Below are 26,876 nucleotides of genomic sequence, written 5' to 3'. Positions count from 1 at the left end.
GCTTCGAAGCTTCATGAGCTGCTTTTCTAGCTCGGGATGCCCATCTAGATGAGAGAACGAGAGATAATACCAGCTCTAGTTAATGATATCACGGTTTCTGCCTAAAACTAATACATGTTAGCTAACGCCATGATCCTAAAACTGGACATCTTTGACACATGGCCAGAACTCGGACAGAGTCTCCTCTGATATCAGATCACTGTGAACTGAGATGCAGACGCGTGTCTTTCCAGTAAAGCTGCTTTGAAACTGATCTAGATCTAGATCGCTGTGTTTGTTGATCATCATGTAAAGATTGCCTTAATCTTACAGATTCTGTCAAGAGAAATCTGTGGCCAGTGTAAACGCTGTCTAAAATAAGAGTGTTTTAGAACCAGTTATCAAAGAAAGGCGATTCATTTCTGCAGAGAATATCTTTATTATTCATAAGTAATATCTGTCCAGAGAAAAGGTGTTTGTACATTAGAGATCAGGCCAAAAGCATCTGCTTATGAAAACACAATCTTCTTCCATCACACTTGTTGAAAAGCTGAAAAAGACTCGCGTTCTGGCTCCTCCTGTAAAACTGTGTGATTTCTCTTTTAAAACTGCTGTAAACTCCCAGACCAGCCTCTGCTCTGTCCATCATAGTCTCCTGGCCGCCTGCAGCGCTACACTTCTGTCTGCTAGCCCTCAAGGCTCAGATAAGGCCAAAGGTTCACGTCTACAGATGAGCTCCCACAGGCCCTTGAGGTGGTTCTCCAGCTCCTGCGGTTGTGTTGAAGTGCACATCGAGGACGCTCATCAGAGAGAGAGGTTACAAACAGAGTTATACTCCTGACTTCCTGCACATGAGTGGTCAAACACACACACCACTGATGCAGAATGCCTTGTGTATTCATTTAACACTGACCATAACTCATATAACGGTTATCAGAGGAGATTACACACTTAATAGCTGTGAAATCTCACTTACACGAGGCGTGTTTGCTGTTGGACTGTTCTTATTTAACAGGAGTGGCCATGGGTATGTTAACAGAGGAAGAATCGTCTGATGCTGCGTTCTCACCAAACGTGAATAGAGCATCAGGAGCGAGTGATTTCCATGTTAAGTTAATGGAAAGGAGTGTTGATGTGCATCTGGAGGTCCTGCGGCGCGATAGACACGTTTCTGCCTCATTCCAGTTGGCACGAATGACGTGAATTTGACGAAAATTGAGTGTCTTGCGCATTATGCGCGAGTGGTGCTTTTGTGCATTCACATTTACATTTAGTCATTTAGCAGACGCTTTTATCCAAAGCGACATACAAATGAGAGCAAAAGAAGCAACTAGAACAGTCAAGGGCAACAGTATGCAAGTGCTGTAGCAAGTCTCAGTTAATCTAGCTCAGAACACAGGACAGTTTTTTTTTTTTTTTTTAAATAAATTAGACAGACAGAAAATGAATAGAATGATAAGTGCTATTCTTGATTGGTCAGGTGCTGCTGGAAGAGATGTGTCTTTAGGTGTTTTTTGAAAATGGTTACCGACTCGGCCGCACGAATTGAGATAGGCAGGTCATTCCACCAGGTGGGAACAGCCCAGGAAAAGCTCAGTGAGAGCGATTTCATGCCTCTCTGGGATGGCACCACAAGGCGTCGTTCACTAGCAGAACGCAAGTTCCTGGAGGGTGTGTAGGTCTGAACGAGCGAGTTTAGGTATATTGGTGCAGAGCCAGTGGTTGCTTTGAAGGCGAGCACCAGTGCCTTGAATTTAATGCGAGCAGCTATTGGTTGCCAGTGCAGACTGATGAAGAGAGGCGTGACGTGCGCTCTCTTCGGCTCATTAAAGACCAACCTCGCCGCTGCATTCTGGATCAGTTGCAAGGGTTTGATAGTGCATGCCGGAAGGCCCGCAAGAAGAGCATTACAGTAGTCCAGTCTGGAGAGAACAAGAGCTTGGACCAGGAGTTGTGTGGCATGCTCTGATAGGAAGGGTCTAATCTTCCTAATGTTGTATAATGCAAATCTACAGGATCGGGTTGTTGCAGTGATGTGGTCAGTGAATTTTAGCTGATCATCAATCACAACTCCAAGGTTCCTGGCTGTCCTGGACGGAGTTATGGTTGATGATCCTAGCTGAATGGAGAGATGGTGGTGAAGTGCTGGGTTGGCTGAGACAACAAGAAGTTCTGTCTTTGCAAGGTTGAGTTGCAGGTGATGTTCCTTCATCCAGGCTGAAATGTCTGTTAGGCAGGCAGCGATACGAACACCAATCGATGGATCATCAGGTTGAAATGAGAAGTAGAGTTGATGTGTCGGCATAGCAGTGATAGGAAAAGCCATGTTTCTGAATGACCGATCCCAATGATGACGTGTAGATGGAGAAGAGAAGTGGTCCAAGCACTGAGCCCTGGGGAACTCCAGTGGCTAGATGATGTGACTTAGACACTTCACCGCTCCATGACACCATGAAGGACCTACCTGAGAGGTAAGATTTGAACCACTGGAGAGCAGTTCCTGAGATGCCCATCTTCATGAGAGTTGACAGGAGGATCTGGTGATTAACTGTGTCAAAAGCAGCAGACAAATCCAGTAAGATAAGTACTATGGATTTGGAAGCTGCTCTTGCCTGTCTGAGTGCCTCCGTAACCGAGAGCAGGGCAGTTTCAGTTGAGTGACCGCTTTTGAAGCCGGATTGGTTGATGTCCAGGAGATTGTTCTGTTCAAGAAACGTAGAGAGCTGGTTAAACACCACTCGCTCAAGTGTCTTTGCAATGAAAGGAAGAAGGGATACCGGTCTGTAGTTTTCTAAAAGTGCTGGGTTTAGAGAGGGTTTTTTAAGCAGTGGGGTTACCCGAGCCAGCTTAAATGCTGTGGGGAAAGTCCCGGTGTGAAGAGAGGTGTTGACAATGTGAGTGAGTGCAGGAGTAACAGAAGAAGAAATGGCCTGAAGGAGGTGGGTGGGGATAGGATCAAGCGGACAGGTAGTGGGTTGATTGGATAGGATGAGTTTGGAGACATCTGCTTCGGAGAGCAGAGAGAAGGAGGGGAGCGTGTGTGTGATGGTTGTTGAGATGTGTGTGTCGGTTTGTGGTGTGGAGAATTGACTGCTGATGGAGGAGGTTTTGTTTGTAAAAAATGATGCAAAGTCATCAGCTGTAAGAGTTGATGAAGGAGGGGGAGGTGGAGGACAAAGGAGCGAAGAGAATGTTTTGAAAAGTGCACAAGAGTTGGAGCAGTTGTTGATTTTGTTGTGGTAGTATGTAGTTTTAGCAGTGGAGACATTAGTAGAGAATGAAGCAAGAAGAGACTGATACAGGGTTAGGTCAGTAGCGTTTTTAGTTTTGCGCCACTTCCTCTCTGCCGCCCGGAGCCCAGAGCGATGTTTGCGGAGAACATCAGACAGCCAGGGGGCAGAGGGAGTGGTGCGGGCTGGCCTGGATGTAAGGGGACAGAGGTTGTCTAAGCAGGATGTTAGAGTGGTTTGAAGCGTTGAAGCATTCACACGTTTGAAGCGAATTCGCATCTGACGACCGAGTTGAAAAATGTGAACTTTGGCGTCAATTCGCGGCGCGTTAACCTATCAGGAGCCTGCTCGCTGTGGTCACGTGGTGAAGTGACGTGATGAGAAACCCTGCATATATTAAAAATACTACTATTGTGTCACAAAATGAGGTTAAGACTTTTTCAGGTGAGAATGTAGTTTAAAGCTCAAATCTGTGGTTTATTTATAAAGAGAGCGCCTATTTAAAAAAAATTGTCTTGTGTTTTTGGAGTTGTGAGATCCAGGCGATCACCGGGCGCTCATAAACCCGGCGAGAGCAGCCTTGAAAATGAAAAGAGGCAGTGGTGTTTGATGACATATTTCTCCTGGAGCGCTTGAACCCGCGTCTATTTCGCTTCAAACACTCGATTTATATATGCGTCCAATAATTCACTGTGGACGCGCGAATGGATTCAAAATGTTCAAGCGTCAAACTAGACGTGATTTTGCCGCTCTATTGGCGTTTGGTGTGAACGCAGCATCAGAATGGCGCTTTCCATCTCATAAACCTTTACAAATCTTCTGTTCGAGTCAGGGGTTCAGAGCGTCACATGATCTCAGTAAACGAGGCTTTCGAAACGCTTCGCTGCTGATCTCTGATCAGTTTTATACATGTAAACGTTTTAACGAGACATCAGGATAATTTAAAGGAATAACAGTACTTAATAGTCTCAGCCATCCCATCAACGAACAAACAAAACAAGCTCTGAAAATTGATTATTAGTTTAGTATGATTTGTTCATTTCACTTGATGGATTCAATAAAACATTAGCAGTGTGTTTGTAAAGGTGTTTTTCTGTCCAGCGTGTGGCGTTTCCAGCTCTTCCAAACACTTGTTCAGCTGATCTAAATCAGATCAACAGAGAGGCTGCAGTTGAAGAGGACTTTAATACGTGATCAGGGTTGTTCCGTCTATTAGAGTTGGTCCAGCGAGTACACAGAGGGGCAGGAGGTCTGGTCGGTCACCAGCAGACTGGGCTTCCCCTCCAGCACGGCCGGACACAGCCAGTTCACCTTCTCCCCGTGCTGGAAACACTGCGCAGGCCTGAGCTCCTCCTCCTCCGGCCGCTCACTCGTCTGGGCTCTGGCTCTGCTCCGGCGGCCCTTGGGCTTCCGGCCCCTGGCCACCAGCGGCTCCCGGCTGAGGTCCCAGAGCGCCACGAGGCCGTCGTTCCCTCCGCTGGCCAGCCAGTAGGGGTGAGAGAGGAAGCTGAGGAAGTGTGCCTGTGACGCCCCCTGGCTGTGGGCGTGCAGCGTCTCTCTCTGGCGGAGCCGGCCGTCCTCAGACACCCGCAGCAGATGCAGCCCGCCGTCCTCGGCCCCGCAGGCCAGCACGGTCCCGCAGGACGACACACACACACAGTGAGCCAGAGGAGGGTTGCACATCTGGCCGGCCGGCTCCTCCTGTGTGTCCTGCAGACTACAGGTCCAGAGCGGACGAGGGCGGGGCAGGTTCCACAGACACACCTGCGGGAGACACACAGATCTCAGATCAGCTCTGATCATCACTCACAGCGGGAGAGCACTATACATATCACCTCACACAAACACACAATACACACGCCTGTGTGTTTCATCAAGAACTGAGTATGTAAGAAAACAAAGAATATTTATAGGTATGGTGTATTATATTTGTGAATTTCATAATGAAATGGACGTAATTTGAAATCTGAGACTTTGTTTCATATCAATAGTAACACAGCCAAAGATTACTGTGATTACTCTCATTCATCAACTGAACACAGGACAGATTCATCAATTCCTGGGATTTGAGGATCCATATCAGTTCATTAAAATGAGAATCGATTCACATGGAGAAGTCAATGTTCTAATCATCAGGGTCGAAGGAATTAGGGCTGTAATCAACCAAAGAAAATCTTGGTCGACTGAAGTCCTGAAATATTAGACTAAAAATGACGTTAGGAAAAAAGCGTTAAATGAATTAGCTGTGCTCTGTGCGCAGTACTTGGTGGCCTTGTTGTCTGCCTAAATGAATTATAAATAAACATAACTATTTGCAGTATATTAAATGTTTTTTGAGCTGATTATTTTGGGCTGAAATGAGTCTGACACACGAGTCTGTCGCTCTGACAGCATCACGTGCATCTGCGCAATATCACAGCCTAAGATTTCCCAAAAAATAGTACTGTTGTCAACTAGTGATATCATCACAAGAACTTTTGAGGAATATGCAACATAATATAGACAATTGTTTTTGTCATATGTTTTATTATAACTGACAGACACTCAGTGGCGGTTCTTCATTGAGTTGCACCCTGGGCAAGAACGCATTCGATTTTATATATAAAATATGCCTTGCCTGTATTTCAAGTTGATAAAATAATTTTCAATCCACATCAGTTTATTTGTGGCCGCACGCGCTCCCAGGAGAATCACAGCCTCACCCGCGCGATCGGCCTGCACTCGTCGAGATGGATCCAGAGGAGTTGAAGAAAAGTTTGTATATTGGATAGCCGCAAATGTGGAAGTTCATCGCTGAGGAAGAACGCAGATAACTGTGGTAACAAACCAAGCACAAGCAGTTCTATCGAACAGTATTTTTCAAAAGAGGACAGAACTGAAGGTTCACCGTAGAGATGATAAGGACACATAACCATGTCCCTCATGATGTAGCCGTTTGACAGCTTCGGCTGAAGTTATCCTTGTGTAATAACTTCTGTATGCTGGCAATAAACATTTTTGTAAGTGTGTCTTTAATGTGATATGCTAAACTGATTTTATTATTTTAAGCGGGTCGGGTGCGGATTTTAAAGCCGCCGTCAGCCCCGTCTCTTCACTAAGATAAAAGTTTTTGTATTTTCCTTGTTCAGAGTTTCTCTCAGATCGGTCCCGAATAGCTCTTAAGCTATGACTCCGACGTAAAAGTTTTTAAGCTAAATTAGGAGTTTTCTGAGAGGACTCTTAGAATCTTTATGAATACGGGCCCTGGTCTATTAGACGGGATGACCCACTGAGTCCGCCAGGAGCGTAACACACACACACACACACACACACACACACACACACACACACACACACACACACACACACACACACGGGTCAGTACCTGCATGTCCAGTCCCGCAGACACCAGACTCTGCGTCCGGCGGGGTCTGAAGGCCACGGATGAGCAGATGTTGTGGTGCGCGCGCAGGGTCCGTCCGGCCGTGAGCAGCTGCAGGTCGATGAGGGTCACGGCCCCGGAGTCGTCAGCCACAGCCAGCGTCCGGCCGCCCTCGTCCACAGCCAGGCCGTTGATCTCCTCCTCCGCCACGTCCCTCAGCTCCGCCAGCGCCGCCCCGGGGCTCCTGCAGTCCAGCACGCTGAGGGCCCGGCCGTGAGACGCGTACAGCACCGGCCCCGCCGCCGCCGCACTGAAGGCCAGGCCCGTGACGTCATCAGGGCCCAGGCGGCGCGTGGACAGCGGAGAGCCGTCCTGGCTCCACAGGGTCAGGTCCCCGCCCTCCGCTCCAGTGGCCACCATCAGCTGGGGCGGGCCGGAGACAGCAGCGCACAGCACCGCAGACGAGTGACCGCCGCTCCACACCCGAGACATATCCTGGACACACACACACACACACACACACAAGAGAGATCAATCATCACACACACACAGCACCGCAGACGAGTGACCGCCACTCCACACCCGAGACATATCCTACACACACACACACACACACACAAGAGAGATCAATCATCACACACACACAGCACCGCAGACAAGTGACCGCCACTCCACACCCGAGACATATCCTGGACACACACACACACACACGAGAGAGATCAATCATCACACACACACAGCACCGCAGACGAGTGACGGCCACTCCACACCCGAGACATATCCTGGACACACACACACACACACACACACACAAGAGAGATCAATCATCACACACACACAGCACCGCAGACGAGTGACCGCCACTCCACACCCGAGACATATCCTACACACACACACACACACAAGAGAGATCAATCATCACACACACACAGCACCGCAGACGAGTGACCGCCACTCCACACCCGAGTCATATCCTGGACACACACACACATTTTAAAAAATATATATTTTAAGAATTAAAATTAAACGAAACAAGGGAAATCCCGCACACTATCAGTACTTGCAAAAAACTTTTTTTTATTAGCAACGTCTCGGTCTACTGACCTTCATAAGGCATATACATATTACTCAAAAGTCCATGACATTTAAAAATGGTAACATGACCAATCATTGAAGAGAACCATTAATTAATAAATCACACTCGATGACTAAATATGTCATTAGCAGCATCATTGGTAGGCCACCACTTACCAAAACATCACATGCACAAGACAATTCAATATCGCCTCCTCTAGGTGGCACACTAACTTTTTTGATACCACAAAATCGTAAAGAGGACACATCATGATTCAATGCACAGAAACGAGCCGCAACCGGATAATTAACATCTTTTCTTCTAATAGAACTCTTATGTTCACTGATTCTTTGTTTTAATTGACGTGACGTTTTTCCTACATAACGTGTCTAATGTCTAATGACGTGTGTCTTATATGGATTCAAGGTTTTCTAAACAAAACTTAATCAAAAGATGGAGCAAATCCGACCTTTCGCGAGTTGGAGAGCGCATGTTCCATTATAATATTCCATTTGTACCTGTGTAATGTCTTTTAGCCTATAATTTGAATTTAATTTTACTAAAGCACAAAATACAGGTGCATAAGCAGGACCTCAGTTTTTAATTGCACGTGCTTAACACAGTTCTCTCACATAGCGGGTAGGGAGATGGAAGTCATGAAAGCAGAAGAAGAACGCACCGCCCGGGCCATGGGTTTGTGTCGAACACTGGTGACCGATTTCTCCCATAGCTGGCAAAAAAACCCCCACGGCTTCAGAACAAACAAACTGAAGCTGGACCTGCCTCAGCACTCCTTAGTTAGTACCGGAAAGTTTTAAATCTCTTCCAACTCTGTTTGGGAAAGATTGACTACAAATAACCTGGGCATGCGAAGTTTCATTCAATATAATCAATAAATAATCTATTGTAGGCAATTAAATATAAGTTGGCTATGTGATTCTGAAATTCCAATTTCATTAAAAGGCTATCAAAATATATATCCGTCTGGCAGGCTTACAAGCACAGTAGTGTGCGACACTTCGCTAAATTAAATAGCCTTCGTTAAATATTTGAACCACTGAGACAAAAGCGCACATGAGATATATAAATTAATATGAATATGTAAAAATATGTAATATAAATAAAAAATAATAAGTAATATACAATCATGGTAGTGTGAGTAGCGACACTTTGTTAAATTAAATAGCCTTCGTTAAATAGCACCACTGAGGCAAAAGCGCACACGAGATAGGCATATGGCCTATATATAAATTAATATAAATATGTAAAAATAGGCCTAATATAATAATATAATATGTAAAATATAAATAATTATATATATATTTATACTTATATAAGTAATATACAATCATTAGCCTAAATAGCCTTGTTAAATTAGCCTAAAAAGTCTTCGTTAAATAGCCTTGAACCACTGACACAAAAGCGCACACCACACGAGATATGTAAAATAATATAAATATGTAAATGTTATAAAATATAAATACAAATAATAAAAGTAGCATAATATACAATCACGGTAGTGTGAGCAGCGAGTGACGACACTTTGTTAAATTAAATAGCCTTACAACGGGGAATTCACTGCTTGAAAGGGGGAAAAAACTTTACATTTTTTGAATATACTGTATTAATGTAATTTTTTTGAACATTGTAAAGTATGTTTCTTGGAAAATGTATTCAAATGTTCATGTGTAGCAGACAAATAAAGTTTCTCTTTAAATGTGACATGTGAATGTATTTTTCTTGGATTTAAATATATGGAGGGCAAAACATATTTTTAAATGCTTTTGAAAAATATATTTATATTTTGAAAATATATAAAAAAAATGGCCAAAAAATATATTGGTAGAAAATATATTTATGTAAATATATATTTTCGCATACATTTCAAAATATACAAAAAATGGCCAAAAAATATATTTGCAAAAATATATGTAAATATATTTTTGCAAAAATACTTTTTGGCCATTTTTTGTATATTTTGAAATATATGTGAAAATATATTTTAAAATATATATTTTTTTACCGTATGGGTGAGCCTTCGTTAAATAGTCTTCATTAACCACTGAGACTAGGGTTGGGTATCGTTTGGGTTTTTTTCGATTCCGGTGCCAAACCGATACTTTTAAAACGGTTCCGGTGCCTAAACGGTGCCTGAACCGATACTTTTTTTTTTTTAAAGGCCACAAAACGAGGTGGATGACATTAAATGGCTTTTTATTTTTTTATTTAAATTGAACCATTTATTAAAAGTTTAATGTATACTTAAATGTATGAATATAAATAAATACAAAACACAATTTACTTATTTACAAATGATAATTGACTTATTTACAAATTCACAGTAAAACCTAATAGCCACCTAACCCAACTACAACAAGCCTAATATAACTCTAAATAACAGTTACAGTAATAACAGCAGTTAGCCTAGTCTGTATTCTTGCTCTGCTACTAACCAGCTTCGAGCTTCAGCGTTATTTTGAAATATGATCATATTCTCTGGCTAAATATTTTAGAACGCATCGCCTTAATGTTTCCATGGCGACGCGTCATGTTTCTCACATGACAACAGCGGCCGCAATAGCGCTGACAGCTCAGCTGTATCGGGTTTATTTCATTTTTTATTTTTATTCAAAATATTCACAAACTTCTTAACTGTGTCACGAACTATCTGATGTTCAAATGTGTGAGTGAATGTGTGTTAGTTGATCTATAAAGCGCAATGGGCGGCGCCATGTTAGTTTGAGCCTCAGAATCGGATCTGTCGGATTTACAACACTTGAGTTCATTCTCGTCTTACAAAATACATGAAAGTAAGTGACCAGTGAACTGGAAGAAGAATAGAGTAAACTATAGTTACTATATAATGTGCATTTATCTGATGTGAATAAAACATGTAACGTTAGTCAAATTATAACCGTCTGAAAGGATTGTCATTGCCGCTTTCATAGACATCAGGGTGTGTTTTTTGCTAGTACTTATGAGCATTTAAATGTCTGAAACCTGGAATAAACATGATGTCGTTGAAAACACTGAATAGTTGTCATGAGTTGTGATGTGACCAGCGCTGAGCGTCTGTCTCTAAGCTCGGTGCAGCCAAAGCACGCGAAAGCACGTTTGAATTTTGGCACCGAAATGAGGAACCGAAATCTGCGTTCTGATTCGGTCCGGTACATACCGGTTATATAAGTACCGGTGCCATATTGGAACCGGATTTCGGTACCCAACCCTAACTGAGACAAAAGCGCACACGAGATGTAAATTGTAAATGAATAGCCTGAATATGTAAAAATATGTAATATAAAAATATAAATACTATAAATAAAAATAATATATTATATGGGCGGGTGTGCGCGAAAGTCGTTATAGTTTAAGTGATTGTTTGATGACGACGACTGTAATCGGAAAGTAAAAATATGGGAAATAAATAAACATGAACAAATAAATATAGGCTATATTACTGATCAATACCGATAAATAAAAATGTGTTTGTTTGTCTTTGTTTATGCTGTTCTGTCTTCAGATCTCTCAGTCGTGATCTGATCTGCTCTCTCAGCAACACATATGAAGGCTGGGATGTAGGTTTGTGGGATGTAGGATGTGGGTTTTTCCTACATTGAAATTTTACAAAAACAAATTGTTGTCCCGCCAAATTGTTGTTGTCCCGAGTTATTGTGATTTATGAATGATGTAGAATAGATGCTGCGCTTGCGTTAACTGAGTGACAGAGAGAACGATCAGAGCTCCTCCCCCGCTCGCACGCTCTCTGTCTTCAAAATAAGCATTCTAATATTCTAGCATTCTAATAAGCTTTCTAATATTTCACATATTACTTTAATCAAAATCAAAAGGTAGGAAGACCGAATCCATGGTGCACGTGGCGCTGTCAGACGATGTTTTCCTTTAATTACCGCTGGGTGTGAAATGCCCTCAAAAAACATTGACTGATGCTCTGACCAGCTGACATAAACCATACTTTCAATAAACGGGAAACAAATCGTGTCCAGTTATGAAGTGTTTTCTGTGTGTTGACAAATCTTTCGCGATGTTCTAACAGACGGGATTCACACACAAAGCGTCTGCTAATGTCCGATTCGCCACCTAATGACTCCTTTGAACCGAGTCATTTTAACGACTGGTTAGAACAACTGATCTGTCCAACACTGAACTCATGAAGCAGTTTAATAATTTACTCAGAACATCTGAAAGGAGAACACAAGTGTGCTCACCCACTTTAGCAAGAGTGGGTGTTAGAGTTAGTTTTAATTATCCACAGTCTTTCAGCTTATTTATGTTCATAATGTGTAGTAAAATAAATAGCCTATAAATCACTTAGTTTAGACTGGAGTGAGGTGAACCCAGAACACAGTTGTTGTTAGCTAGCTGATTGTATAGGGCAGAAAATTAGGCTATTTGTTCATTTTTTTAATACTATTTTTTAATATTGATATGATTACCAAAACAATTATCAGTAAAAAGTGTAAAAATGAGGAACAAAAACAAACATCAAGGTATCAAAATAAGATAAGCAAAAGTTACAAACTTTCTTTGAATTTATTTCAAATTTATTGTCAGTATTGCGCTTGCAGATCAAGTGGGTAGGGTATTTTTTTTTACCATGCGTGTGTGTGTGTGTGTGTGTGTGTGTGTGTGTGTGTGTGTGTATGGATGACCATGTCTGTCAGCCACCACCGAAGACCATTTTTGACCCAGGAAAAACCCTGCATTCCATTTCTGTTCTAATTGTTCCTGTTCTAAACGTGAAAAGATAAATGTAAAATAAACATGTTCCTCATTATGTTCAATTGCCTGCGCTGGTGTGTGTGTGTGTGCGGCTGTGCACGAAAGTCGAGCTGGAGCCGTTTAAAGTGGTTTACCGGTGAACTGCGGGAATTTCTTGCTTTTCAACCGCGGTAAGAAAAAATCCATACCGTCCCAGCCCTAGTTGTGTTCATCTGCATCTCAGATCGCGCACAAATATTGAGTCTTTCAAGGTTGTGCTTAAACGGACAAATTCACTCAAAAGTGTCGACATGCCCATCTTGAGTCTAGCAAATATAATATTCCTGCTAAGTTTAGGGATGAATGATTACCGGTTTCACGATAAAATGTACTGACGGTTAGTAATAGCGTTCAAAAATTAATTATCATTAAAACCGTGTGTGTTTATAATGATTTTGAAAACTGGTGGTAAATCCTGTCCAGTTATCATCAGTCAGATGCAGGTGCTGTTTCTGAATGAGGAGAAATGGCAGAAGGCAGTGACAGCACTCGGGGGATTGTTCAGCCTCTAAAAGGACCAAATCTGAGGTGTGGTCATATTTGGGCTTTTACAAAAGTCCTGAGGGAAACTTAATCTTAGATGGTCACCCTGTCTGCAGAACATGCCAGAAGAGAGTCGCTGTAATAGAGGAAACACTTCACATCTGCAAACGCAAGGCAAGTGGACTTTGACCTCAATACCAAAACTACGTCTGGTATTACTACCACTCACACTAGCCACTGTGGCGGTTAAACTTATTATAGTCTTCTCAAAAGCCATCTATTATAACCGCGCTGCGCATTATAAACAACCACACGTGTTTCTAATAATCAGAAGCGTTCAGATTAGCTGGAGTTTTGTTCAGAGCGACTCTCACTCACTGGAAACATGCGATGTCTGCAGGAGATTCACTCATCATACAGTGGTTGACTGTTTCTGTTCTATTTCAGCAGCGAAAATAGTTTCAAACAAACCCAGCAGAGCCACAGCGCATCTGATATGACTGGCATAAAGTCGGCTTTACGTTCGAGATTCGCGAATTTAGGACCGTCTCTAAAGTTACATACACGATTGGTATACACGTTTCTAACTTCAATAGCATTTGAAGAGAATGACTTGGTCACAAAAGCAGCTGTAAAGTGTTCATCTAGGTGTCAGGTATGATGCACAGCTTTTGGATTTTTGATATTTAATAAAATAAACTGTCAAATCATATAAAAATATGGATATGCATTATTTCACTATAGGATACTGTTTGGGCTCTTACACAAAATATGCTGATTTAAATGCATCATAACTGATAGAGCACTGATGAGAATATTGCTTGAGAATATATTTACAGATATAATATTAGAGATTATATTTACACCAAATTATTATTATAATTTATGTGTTGCTATTGACGACGGCCATTATAAGGAAGGAAATCCCACAGAATAGAATCTAGCTTTAAAAAGTGCTTAGAGCTGCTTTATTTATTTGTTGTTTGTTGATTTTCAAATATAAAACTTGTTGAAATGTTTTCAGTGTGTGCATCTGTTCTTTTTGAACACTTTCATCTCGTTTGAAGAAAACCGTGATAATGTGGGTCACTCTAATCGTGATGTTAAATTTCCATACCGTTTCATCCCTAGCTGAGTTTATAATGTTCATCACTCTCTGCTCTAGATTCAACAGCTTCAGTCACGATAATAAGGAGCAATATTTCATTCAATCTTTCATTATACAGTCAAATCTGCAGTTATTGTACATTTACTCAGTTTCTGTGTCTGAGAACTAAAGTTAGACCTTCCAGAAAAACACTGTTTATTCATCTTTGCTCTGTTGTATTCATTTGTGCTGTTGGATTATTTGTTCTTATTTCTTTATTGTTATTTGACAGTAGTTCTTCCCCTGATTATATTACAGCACAAACAGACTGAACCCTGGGTAATCTGAGCAGCTACACCACTAGTAAATATAACGTTATACTTATACATATATATATATATATATATATATATATATATATATATATATATATATATATATATATATATATATATATATATATATATATATATATATATATATATATATATATATATTACAGGCCCACACTTATTATTCTAGAAATAAGTTCATTCAACAAAGGTAACCTCTTTTGCTACATATTGTTTGAAACACTGAATAGTGTAATATAAAGACGTGCTGCTGTTATTTCACATCACATTAGAAGAATCCTCTTCTCACGCAGAATAATAATAGTGTTGTTATCACTGATATATCCCGTATATTTACACATGTTTAAATGCGCCACTCCTCCGCGTTCTGACTCCTAACTCTTCTGCTGTCATATTCGTGTCTGTCGTCGGTTAGATTATTGTATTTTGCTCCATATAAACATCGATTATTGGTCTTCACAAACCTGTTATGAGTTGAAGTCGCTCCTGGGCAGGTTTCACGTGTCGCCTGATGATGACGTCGCGAGGGTGTTGTGTCGCCTGATGATGACGTCGCGAGGGCGTCTTATGTTGATTTTACAGATGCAATAATATTTTTTTATAGATGTTTGATTCATTCAACGTTCCGTCATAAATACTATTGAAATAACCATTTTGAGATTATTAATTCCCTTACAAAAATGTCAGCAGTTGTTGCATGTAGAAAACAGCAATACTGCAGTTTTACTTCAATGTGCTGCAGTTATATTTGTAAAGGATTGGAAATTGATTGTGTTAACAACAAAGTTAATAAAATATATTTCACAATTATTCTGTGATATGGATTCAGAAACTACGTTACATCTATTTTTTATGTGTATGTTAAATTATTTTTATGTTGAACGTTTATTTGGTATTTTAGTGGAATTAAAGATAACATGTGTGTTATTATGGAAAAGAGGATTCATATATTGATGTTAAATCTTCTTTTAAATGTAAAAGTTGTGAAATGAATATCAGGAATATCTTAAAGCGATCAGAGCTCTAAACTCTTCAGTTTCTTCTGTTCTGGTGGATCATTTCTCCTTAATGTTCTTGTTATGAACGTTATCGGTTATGGTTTATCACCGGAACACTTGACATAGGCCGTGTAACCCTGTCTTTAACATTTGGGGGGACCAATTTGGTTATTTTTATAAAGGATAAAGAAACAGAACAGTGTATGAAATTATAGGTCTAATTCTAGTTGGGAAATATTACTTTTGGGACTCTGTGTATAGGACGATATCTGATGGCAATGAACATATTGTGTTTTCCACTAGTCATAAACTACACAAACATGAACTCAATAACCCAGAGTCTTACACAACCTTCAGCTTCAGCTCATCCTCTCAGAGCACACTCATGATTTATGTGGCTCAATCTCTCGATTAATCAACTATCAATGGATATTTATTCTGCTTTCATCAATATGCCAAACTGGGTCACTAAAGACCCGAGGTGTGTGACACTGTAAGTATACTTTTACTATTTAATGACTGAATAAGGGCAATAGAGCTTTATTCCACCAGGTGGCGATGTCTGATACACAATGATGACATGACGCTTTTATATATATTGTGTTTAAAGCTATTCATATTTTACAGAACAACCCCCACTGCATCCAGCAAATGAGTAAAACAATAAAGTAAATAAATAAAAACATGATAATAGTAAAAAAAAAGATAAATGCCTATACATATGTACAAGTACATACACATACAATATCCATACGCATATGTAGCTAGTCTCTTTTCTTCTCGGCACTGTGTATCAATAAAGCTCGTGCTTCAAGAAGTCTTCTCTCATCGATGTATTGAGTGAAAAGAACACATCCTAACACGAGTGAGCTGATGTATTCCAGCATATTCCACACTCCTCTGTCAATGCTTGTTTGATCCAATCGTCTTCCAGTGTGATTGTTTAACAAAGTCTCATTAGCAAGTGGAGACACACATCACACACACACACACACACACACACACACACACACACACACACACACACACACACACACACACACACACACACACACACACACACACACACACACACACACACACACACACACACACACACACACACACACACACACATACATATATATATAAAACTCTGTTACACACACATATGCATACAAACATCTACATACATTAAAACATGCTGGGTTAAAACAACCTAATTTGGGTTGAAATGGACAAACCCAGCGATTGGGTCGTTTTAACCCAGCGGTTGGGTTAAATGTCTACACAATGTGCTGGGCAGTTTTATTTTACCCAACTATTGTTTAAAATTACTATATGGCTGCTGGCTTAAAATGAACCCAGAGTAGGTAGGAAATTAAAAATCAGACTCATAATGACTAGAGGCCACAATAATAATCAAAAGGTGAACCTTTATTACTAAGCAACTTAATAAATGTTTTTTTGCTAATTATTATTCATTAAACTTATTCATTTTGAGTTCATTTTAACAAGCAATACAGTCATTTTTAAACAATAGTTGAGTTAAATAAAACTACCCAGAAGCCATTTAACCCAACCGCTGGGCTAAAACAATACTTAAATAGAATGCCAATATCAATATATGGGTATTTCCCAGAATTCGGGCCTATTTCTGTCCACAGGGTGTAATTCTATTAAAAACAAAATAAAATTTAATACATTTTGGCACCACTAATTAGTATAAATAAAAACAAGCCTAGACCTTTTTTTATGGCTGCTCTTACTAATGATTTTAACACATTTTATTGGTGTTTTGTGGTACATTATCTTTGTTTTGGTGTTGTCCGCCATCAGTTTTCACATGTTATGCCATATCTCAAACATTATTTATCACAAATTAATTTAAAAAAAAAATGCATATGAATGAAATGTTACCTGAACTAATAAACTACATGCACAGATTAAGCATATATATGCATTTTGTACTTTATTTTGCTTAATTTCTACCTGTCCCATGGTTTAGTCGTCATTACCAACACGCTCTGCATATAGGCACTTTCCTACTTTTTTTCACCTAAAGTTTATTTGGTAGCCATGGTAACCTAATTTCACAGTGGAGCACATGCATTTCAAGCTGCAAGACTGGTGCCTTGATGTCCAGAAAAGTAATTAAATCTACTCTTTATTCTTTGTGTTGGGCATGTACACTTATTATGCGTCATTACCATATGTGTTGTATTTCTGTATTTTTAAACATTTTTGGATTATTTTTTATCACTTTAATAGTTAAAATGGTGTACATTACATGTAGAAAGCTAGCTACACTTGCTAAGTCATCATCTTTGCTAGTAAGGCTAGTTTTTTGGCAAAAGTGTCATTACCAGCACATTACAGCTTCTGCTGGTAATGACAGGTTGTGGTGGTGATGACGGCAGATACATTAAACATACTGTTCTTTAAAGAATTTATGTTGAATACGTTATCTTAAATGAATTAATATACATATACCAATCAATTTTTTTTTTTGATCGCCGGATCTGCGTCATATTCTCACGCATGCATCGTGGAGGCACACACGGAAGACAAGAACAAGCTGGATAAAGGTGTTATTTTGATTTTTTTTTGCGCACAAAAACTATTGTTGTCGCATCGTAAAATTATTGTAGAGTCACTGTGGTGAGATGGACTTTGTAACAACGTTTTTAGTGCCTTTTATGGATCTTGGGAGTGTGAATGTACTGAATGCCAATGGAGGCCTATCTGAAGCCTTTCTCAGCATCAGCTTTACACTAAAATATCTTCATTTGTGTCTGAAGATGAACGGAGGTCTTTATTGACCTTTATTGACCTTGACGGAGGTGAGTAATTAATGACAGAATTTTCATTTTTGGGTGAACTAACCCTTTAAGAATTTTATGACCATGTCCTGTCTGCCTACTGATTGGCCAGCTATCGGTGCATGGGATGCGGCGATGGCTGCCGTGTAGACTTTAAGTGTGGATGGAGTGTGTCCTGCATCCAACATCTCTTGTAGAAAAACGAGAATCTGTGATATCTCGCATGACACTGGGTTATTCATAATCAGATTAAACTATGTTTTGATGGTGAACAGATTACTAGCTGGTCTTTTTTGTTGTTGTTGGTCTAAAGTCACTTAGGCTCTTAAATTACAATAGCTTATGATCAGTGATTTGTCATCACCGCAACAAACTGTCATTACCAGAACTGCAATGTCATCACCATCACCATACATATTTTTGCCAATAAATTGTGTATAAATTACAAAAACATCCTACAATTATATATTTCTGACAATGTTGGACAGTCTAAATGATCACTGTATTAAAAAGTTTTGATATATGGCATTCACTTAAAATAAGCTTATATTCCAAGCCAGGGTAGATTGATGAATCAGAAATTTAGATACTTAAATAATATAAACTATAATTCATCTTGCAGGTAAAAATCAACAATCCCATTAAGTTCAAGATAAAATAGATTCCATGTGAAACCACAACATGTTTTAAAAGCACTGATTTATCATTTAAGATTTATTTTTTTCATATATTCAATGATGTGATGGTAATGACACATTTACTTCACATAGCTAAGAAAATGGCAAAAAATCATAAATTCCCTTATCTTATGGTCTCAACCAAACTCATAACATTACTCCTGACTTAAGGACTGATCATTTGATGTATTCCAATTAGTAAAATTTGGAATTTGAATTTTCAAAATTGCAGCAACCCAATTTGACCCTTAATCTGAGAAATGCCCATAAATGAGTTATTGCCCTCTGCGAGACGTTGTATATTGTACAGTACCGCGCATCACCCAGAGCGGTGAGAAACTGTGTGTGTTATGGGCCCTTTAACGAGGGCCACACTGGTCTAGGGTCCCACGGAGGAGCTCTGGAAGGATAAGAGCAGGAGTGACCGGAGAGGACCAGGCCTGGGACTTCATGCTGTCCTTTATCATGTTTATATGGGGCAGTCATTCACGACGGCAGCTTACATTCGTCTGGTTGTGTTTGTTTGTTTTGTGATTAATGTATCATAAGGCACGAGTCTAGCTGTCACCACATCTCCTCCGGAGTCTCCGCCTGGTACACTGACCGCAAACACACTGACCGCAAACACACTGACCGCAAACACACTGACCGCAAACACACTGACTGCAAACACACTGACTGCAAACACACTGACTGCAAACACACTGACCGCAAACACACTGACCGCAAACACACTGACTGCAAAAACACTGACTGCAAAAACACACTGACTGCAAACACACTGACTGCAAACACACTGACCGCAAACACACTGACCGCAAACACACTGACCGCAAACACACCGACCGCAAACACACCGACCGCAAACACACTGACCGCAAACACACTGACCGCAAACACACTGACCGCAAACACACTGACTGCAAACACACTGACTGCAAAAACACTGACCGCAAACACACTGACCGCAAACACACTGACCGCAAACACACTGACCGCAAACACACTGACCGCAAACACACCGACCGCAAACACACCGACCGCAAACACACTGACCGCAAACACACTGACCGCAAACACACTGACCGCAAACACACTGACTGCAAACACACTGACTGCAAAAACACTGACTGCAAACACACTGACCGCAAACACACTGACCGCAAACACACTGACCGCAAACACACCGACTGCAAACACACTGACCGCAAACACACTGACCGCAAACACACTGACCGCAAACACACTGACCGCAAACACACTGACCGCAAAAACACTGACTGCAAACACACTGACTGCAAACACACTGACTGCAAACACACTGACCGCAAACACACTGACTGCAAACACACTGACTGCAAAAACACTGACTGCAAAAACACACTGACTGCAAACACACTGACTGCAAACACACTGACCGCAAACACACTGACTGCAAAAACACTGACTGCAAAAACACACTGACTGCAAACACACTGACTGCAAACACACTGACTGCAAACACACTGACTGCAAACACACTGACTGCAAACACACTGACCGCAAACACACTGACCGCAAAAACACTGACTGCAAAAACACACTGACTGCAAACACACTGACTGCAAACACACTGACTGCAAACACACTGACTGCAAAAACACACTGACTGCAAAAACACACTGACTGCAAACACACTGACCGCAAACACACTGACCGCAAAAACACTGACTGCAAAAACACTGACTGCAAACACACTGACTGCAAACACACTGACTGCAAACACACTGACTGCAAACACACTGACTGCAAAAAAACACTGACTGCAAAAACACACTGACCGCAAACACACTGACCGCAAACACACTGACCGCAAAAACACTGACCGCAAAAACACACTGACTGCAAACACACACTGACTGCAAACACACCGACCGCAAACACACCGACCGCAAACACACCGACCTCAAACACACCGACCTCAAACACACCGACCGCAAACACACCGACCGCAAACACACCGACCGCAAACACACCGACCGCAAACACACCGACCGCAAACACACCGACCTCAAACACACCGACCGCAAACACACCGACCGCAAACACACCGACCGCAAACACACCGACCGCAAACACACCGACCGCAAACACACCGACCGCAAACACACCGACCGCAAACACACCGACCGCAAACACACTGACCGCAAACACACTGACCGCAAACACACTGACCGCAAACACACTGACTGCGCCGCACATTTAACCATCCTATCGAAGACTTATCCGGTGAAGCAGAAGACCCATACGGAAATGTAATATATGACATATATGTCCCTATATCGCAAATGACGCCGTCATATATGCTAAATATAAGACAATATATTGCTATCACATATATACATATCTCTAGATATATGTTGATATAAGTTTATTACATATATACATTTTCCATATTAAATTAGTATATTGACATATATTAATATGATATATATGACTATTGTTTATATAATATTGTATGTTATGACCATATATGTCACCGATATGTTTAATTTATATATGCCCATTTATTTAAACAACATACATACATTTTATATGCCTATGGTTTCCTTATTAATTAATTCCTTCTTTTCCTTTTGAACAGCTTGAAATTTTAACAAGTCTACACAATCCACATTTCATTAAAAAAGTTTTTTATATACAACCCCAAATCAGAAAAAGTTGGGACAGTATGGAAAACGCAAAAAAAAAGAAAGAAGTGATTTCTAAATTTACTTTGACTTGTATTTCATTGCAGACAATATGAACACAAAATATTTCATGTTTTGTCTGGTCATTTGTAAATATGCATCCTTTCCTGTCATTCAGACCTGCAACACATTTCAAAAAAAGTTGGGACAGGAGCGATTTAGGGCTAGTAATGAGGTAAAATGGTTAAATAATGATGTGATTTGAAACAGGTGATGTCAACAGGTGATTGTAATTATGATTTGGTACAAAAGCAGCATCCAAGAAAGGTCTAATCCTTTAGGAGCAAAGATGGGCCGAGGATCGCCAGTTTGCCAACAAATACGTGAGAAAATTATTGAAATGTTTAAAAACAATGTTCCTCAAAGAAAGATAGGAAGAGATTTGGATATTTCACATTCAACAGTGCATAACATAATTAAAAGATTCAAGTAATCTGGAGGAATTTCAGTGCGTAAAGGACAAGGGTGCAAGCCTAAGCTGAACAACCGTGATCGGTGATCCAGAAATTTCCTGGAACCACCAGGGGCCAACTAGGGGTAGCTATAAATAAACGATCACTGAGCTGAGGACATCCAAAAAGACTCTAACTTAAAAAAAATTACAGGCTGTATCATATACCTGTTGGTGGATTTTCATGTTCTGTGCTGTTTTATTTGTTACTTGTTTTGTTGTAATATTGTATTTATATATAATAAAGTTGTGTGTTCAGTAGTTTTCTAATTTTGCGCAGCTTAATTTTTCTTTTTATATTAAAACTGTTTTAATAAAGTTTAAATGTTTTAAATTAGGGGTGTGCATTGGCACTGCCCTCAAAATTCGATTCGATTACGATTCACCAGGTAACAATTCGATTCAATTCGATTCTACGATGCATTGCGATGCATCAAAATTCTACTGCACACAACAAGGCAATTTTTTAATCAGTCATGAGGCAATACAAGCAGTCAGATATTGAACAACAGATTGTATTGGCTGCTATGTGTGTATTATCACTCTCCTGTATCCTTGACATAAATGTCGTTAAATAAAATAAAATTGAATGGTACAGGGTATTGGATATGGCATTTTCAAACCTGAAAAAGAAAACATAAATCACTGCTTTCAGTGCTTTGAATGAGAAATGTTTCTCTTCGCTCTGCTTTAGAACCATTTGAAATTAAATAGAGCAATAATAACAGCCAACTTTTTCCAGCAGTGAACATAAGTGTTTTAATTAATCAGTAATCTCCCTCCGCCTCAGCCATCTTGATTGTTGTTGTTCTGACCCCGGAAGTAATTGAAACTTCACAACTTTATTGTCCAACATTGTCCAAGGCCAGAAAATAAACGATGACATAATCGATTATGGCACTTTGCTGCATCGATGCTGAATCGTGCATGCCCCGCATTGCGATGCATTGCTGAATCGATTATTGTTGACACCACTATTTTAAATGTTTTACTGTATTACTTATTTTTTGCTAACTCCACCGTTTAACATTTAAGGCTTAGGCATGTCATATGTATTGCATTGCAAGTGTGTAAGTACACATCCATAACCTATATTTAAAAAATATGTACGAAATTAATGAAAGCATGTTTTTGTACATTTGTTTAGTTTACACCATTAATTCAAAATATTTAGCAATTGATATACATAATATAAGAACATAACATATATTTAAAATATATGTGCACACTGTTTATATATATATATATATATATATATATATATATATATATATATATATATATATATATATATATATATATATATATATATACATATATATATATATATATACATATATATATATATATATACATATATATATATATGTCATTTATATATTCCATATACATTTATCAAAAATATATTTTATATATTTCATTTTAAATGTAAAATATATAATAAGTCTATATAAAAACATATATTAGGGACATATATGTAACATGTATGCAAGATATATGCTATGCATATATGTGTAGTTTGTATATTGAACATATATACAAAGAAATATATGTCATGTATATTGATAATTATATATGTGACATATATATAAAATACTGTATTATACATACATAAAATATATGGGCTAGTTTTATATGTCAATATATGAAATTGTTCCATTTTCTAATAGGTTTTATATATGGGCAGATATATATGTACATATATGTTTTCACTTTCTATGTGGATATATTTAATATATGTATATTTTATATATGTACATATATTACATTTCCGTATGGGGAAGCTCACAGAAGACACAGATCCAGACAGACTTTGGTTTGATTGGTTAGCCACTGTCCCTCTCAGCCTTCTTTCATGTTTGTGGGTCCACAAGCGACATTCGAGAATGCTTCGGGCCACACAATGCACACCAGGTGAGGGTCATGTGACATGACGGAAGGCAACCTCCCTGCCCTTTGACCCTGCCCTGATGTAGAGTTTTCTTCATTTCTGCCCTGATCACTCCGCCCAGGAGCCAGACTGAAGGACAGAGCATGAGCTGGTTAGGGATGTTTTGAAGATCAGAGCGGTTCCCAATCTTTCTAACACACTTTAGACACATTTATTAGAACCCTCTGGTCAGGTTATTTGATGGGTTAAATATGCAGCGTCACGTGACGCTGTGTTAAAAGTATTGTTCTAATGTTTGTAAATGGTTTCGTTGTATTGTTGTAAAGCACACTTGTGATTATTATATGGTGCTGTATATATATATTGATAAATGAAGGGACAGTGTGAATGTGGCCCGTGTCCCTCAGATAACAGGACACACCCCGGCTGAACACACGTACAGATGTCTTTATAGTCCCTTCTGTCTGCTTCTGGATCAGTGCACAAACACTGAGTGATGACCCTCTGATAGACACGTGTGTGCTGTTTAGTGCACTTGCTCTCGCACACTAACACACACACTTTCACACACTCTTGATCTCACACATCCGCGTCTCTAACACTCGTCTTTCCTGCCTGCTTGCTGTAAGTACCTTTTTGTCCTCGGGTGTTTAATGATTTATGTTCTTGTAAATGATTTTGAGAAAATGAAAACATGTTTAAAAAGCAAAGACTGTGAAACTGCTCATCCACACCAGAAAGTGCCTTTTGTCATTAAAAGAGTCAGACATTTCTGATTATTGTAATTATCTCAGCAATATTAAGAGTGATTTATTAACTTGTTTTGTGTATTTCATACTAACTACGCTTGTGATGAACAGACTATTGTGAAGAAAGAACCATGACAGGCTTTGCTCTTCAGCTGTGGAAAAGCCTTTTGTAAAAATGCTGACGTGAAACCGGCTCTTTCTTTAACACAATAGTTCTCACTGACTGTCACACGTTCTGCATGTGGTGTGTGTGTGTGTGTGTGTGTGCGTTTGCACTTTTTTTAATCACAAAGAACTTCACTAACTTTAGGAAGGCTTTTCTCAGTTTAAACAGCAGGAGATATTCAGCGCTGCTCTTTCCCACATTATGAAAATCAGATGGCGAGCTTGAGCTGTCAAGCACAGAAAAGCAAAGTGTAGGCCTTAGTCTTAGTCTTAGGCCATCGGACACTTGTTATACAATTTTGATTCCTCTCATCGATTCTTTGTGTGCATTTTAATATGACTTTCAACCCTTCACACACAGGAAGACTCGCGCACTGTTTTCTGTTTCTGTTCACATATCCCCGTAAACACAGAACACGTGTGTATCAGTGTATTGGATCAGCTCTTAAAGGGAGAGCAGCCTAATATTCCTGAATAACGTTAATCAAACAACTAAAGACAAATTCACCCACTCTTCTTGACTGGAACTTTTGTAACTATATTTGTAATGTATACTGGATATTTTATTCATAAATTGCAGTGTTATTTTACTGTTGATCTGTGTTCATGGCATTCAGCTACATTGGCACATTTTGCAATAAGGCTTAGAGTAAATGTGAATATCAATTTTTTTACCCTATTGGAATCAAAATTAGTAATTGATAAGAATCTGAATCATTAAAATTATCATAGAATTGTGTTTGTTATTAAATTTGTCATGTCAATGAATCATTCATTCAAGAGATTTGTTCAAAAACTCTGATTTATCCAGTAATGAAACAAGTGAAGTCTTTATGAGTGAGTCATTGAATCATTCACTCAAGAGATTCGTTCAAAAACACTGATTCATCCAGTAATGAAACAAGTGAAGTTTTTTTGAGTGAGTCATTGAATTATTCACTCAAGAGATTCGTTCAAAAACACTGATTCGTCCAGTAATGAAACAAGTGAAGTCTTTATAAGTGAGTCATTGAATCATTCACTCAAGAGATTTGTTCAAAAACACTGATTCATCCAGTAATGAAACAAGTGAAGTCTTTATGAGTGAGTCATTGAATCATTCATTCAAGAGATTCATTCAAAAACACTGATTCATCCAGTAATGAAAAAAGTGAAGTCTTTATGAGTGAGTCATTGAATCATTCACTCAAGAGATTCATTCAAAAACACTGATTCATACAGTAATGAAACAAGTGAAGTCTTTATGAGTGAGTCACTGAATCATTCACTCAAGAGATTCACTCAAAAACACTGATTCATCCAGTAATGAAACAAGTGAAGTCTTTATGAGTGAGTCACTGAATCATTCACTCAAGAGATTCATTCAAAAACACTGATTCATCCAGTAATGAAACAAGTGAAGTCTTTATGAGTGAGTCATTAAATCATTCACTCAAGAGATTCATTCAAAAACACTGATTCATCCAGTAATGAAACAAGTGAAGTCTTTATGAGTGAGTCACTGAATCATTCACCCAAGAGATTCACTCAAAAACACTGATTCATCCAGTAATGACACAAAGTGAAGTCTTTATGTGTGAGTCATTGAATCATTCACTCAAGAGATTCATTCAAAAACACTGATTCATCCAGTAATAAAACAAGTGAAGTCTTTATGAGTGAGTCATTGAATCATTCACTCAAGAGATTCACTCAAAAACACTGATTCATCCAGTAATGAAACAAGTGAAGTCTTTATGAGTGAGTCACTGAATCATTCACTCAAGAGATTCATTCAAAAACACTGATTCATCCAGTAATGAAACAAGTGATGTCTTTATGAGTGAGTCATTGAATCATTCATTCAAGAGATTTGTTCAGAAATAATAACAATACCCAACCCTAATAAGCCACCATGCGCTGAGCATCTTCTGTATATTCGTGATGAGATTATTGAAAAACATCAAACCGGTGGAGGGGAAACATTTATGGGTTCACTGTTCTTTTTAAAATGTTGCATTGTAGTTTGAACTGGTAAATGAAAAGGGTACTGACTTGACTATTCTTTTCTTGTTAGTTATCTGAGGCT

General features: G+C 39.3%; 1 protein-coding gene across 2 annotated transcripts; it reads right to left on the bottom strand.

Annotated features, from left to right (window-relative positions):
• Positions 1-403: 403 nt before the first annotated feature.
• Positions 404-14,889, bottom strand: wdr53 (WD repeat domain 53). Of its 2 annotated transcripts, XR_013817111.1 has the most exons (4): positions 14,812-14,889; positions 6,574-7,065; positions 3,947-4,973; positions 404-3,899 (listed from the first exon to the last, which is right to left on the bottom strand). XR_013817111.1 is itself a non-coding variant. In XM_079824393.1 (3 exons), the coding sequence occupies exons 2-3, from the start codon at positions 7,060-7,062 to the stop codon at positions 4,422-4,424; spliced, it is 1,041 nt and encodes a 346-aa protein (XP_079680519.1). In that variant the 5' UTR covers positions 7,063-7,065; positions 14,812-14,889; the 3' UTR covers positions 1,401-4,421. The 2 variants fall into 2 exon arrangements, 1 of the variants encoding a protein (XP_079680519.1); XM_079824393.1 differs by having other exon boundaries at positions 1,401-4,973.
• Positions 14,890-26,876: the final 11,987 nt, after the last annotated feature.

This window comes from Gobio gobio, assembly GCF_949357685.1.
Source record: "Gobio gobio genome assembly, chromosome: 8".
Lineage (NCBI taxonomy): Eukaryota > Metazoa > Chordata > Actinopteri > Cypriniformes > Gobionidae > Gobio > Gobio gobio.
This window is presented reverse-complemented; position numbering and strand designations above follow the sequence as displayed.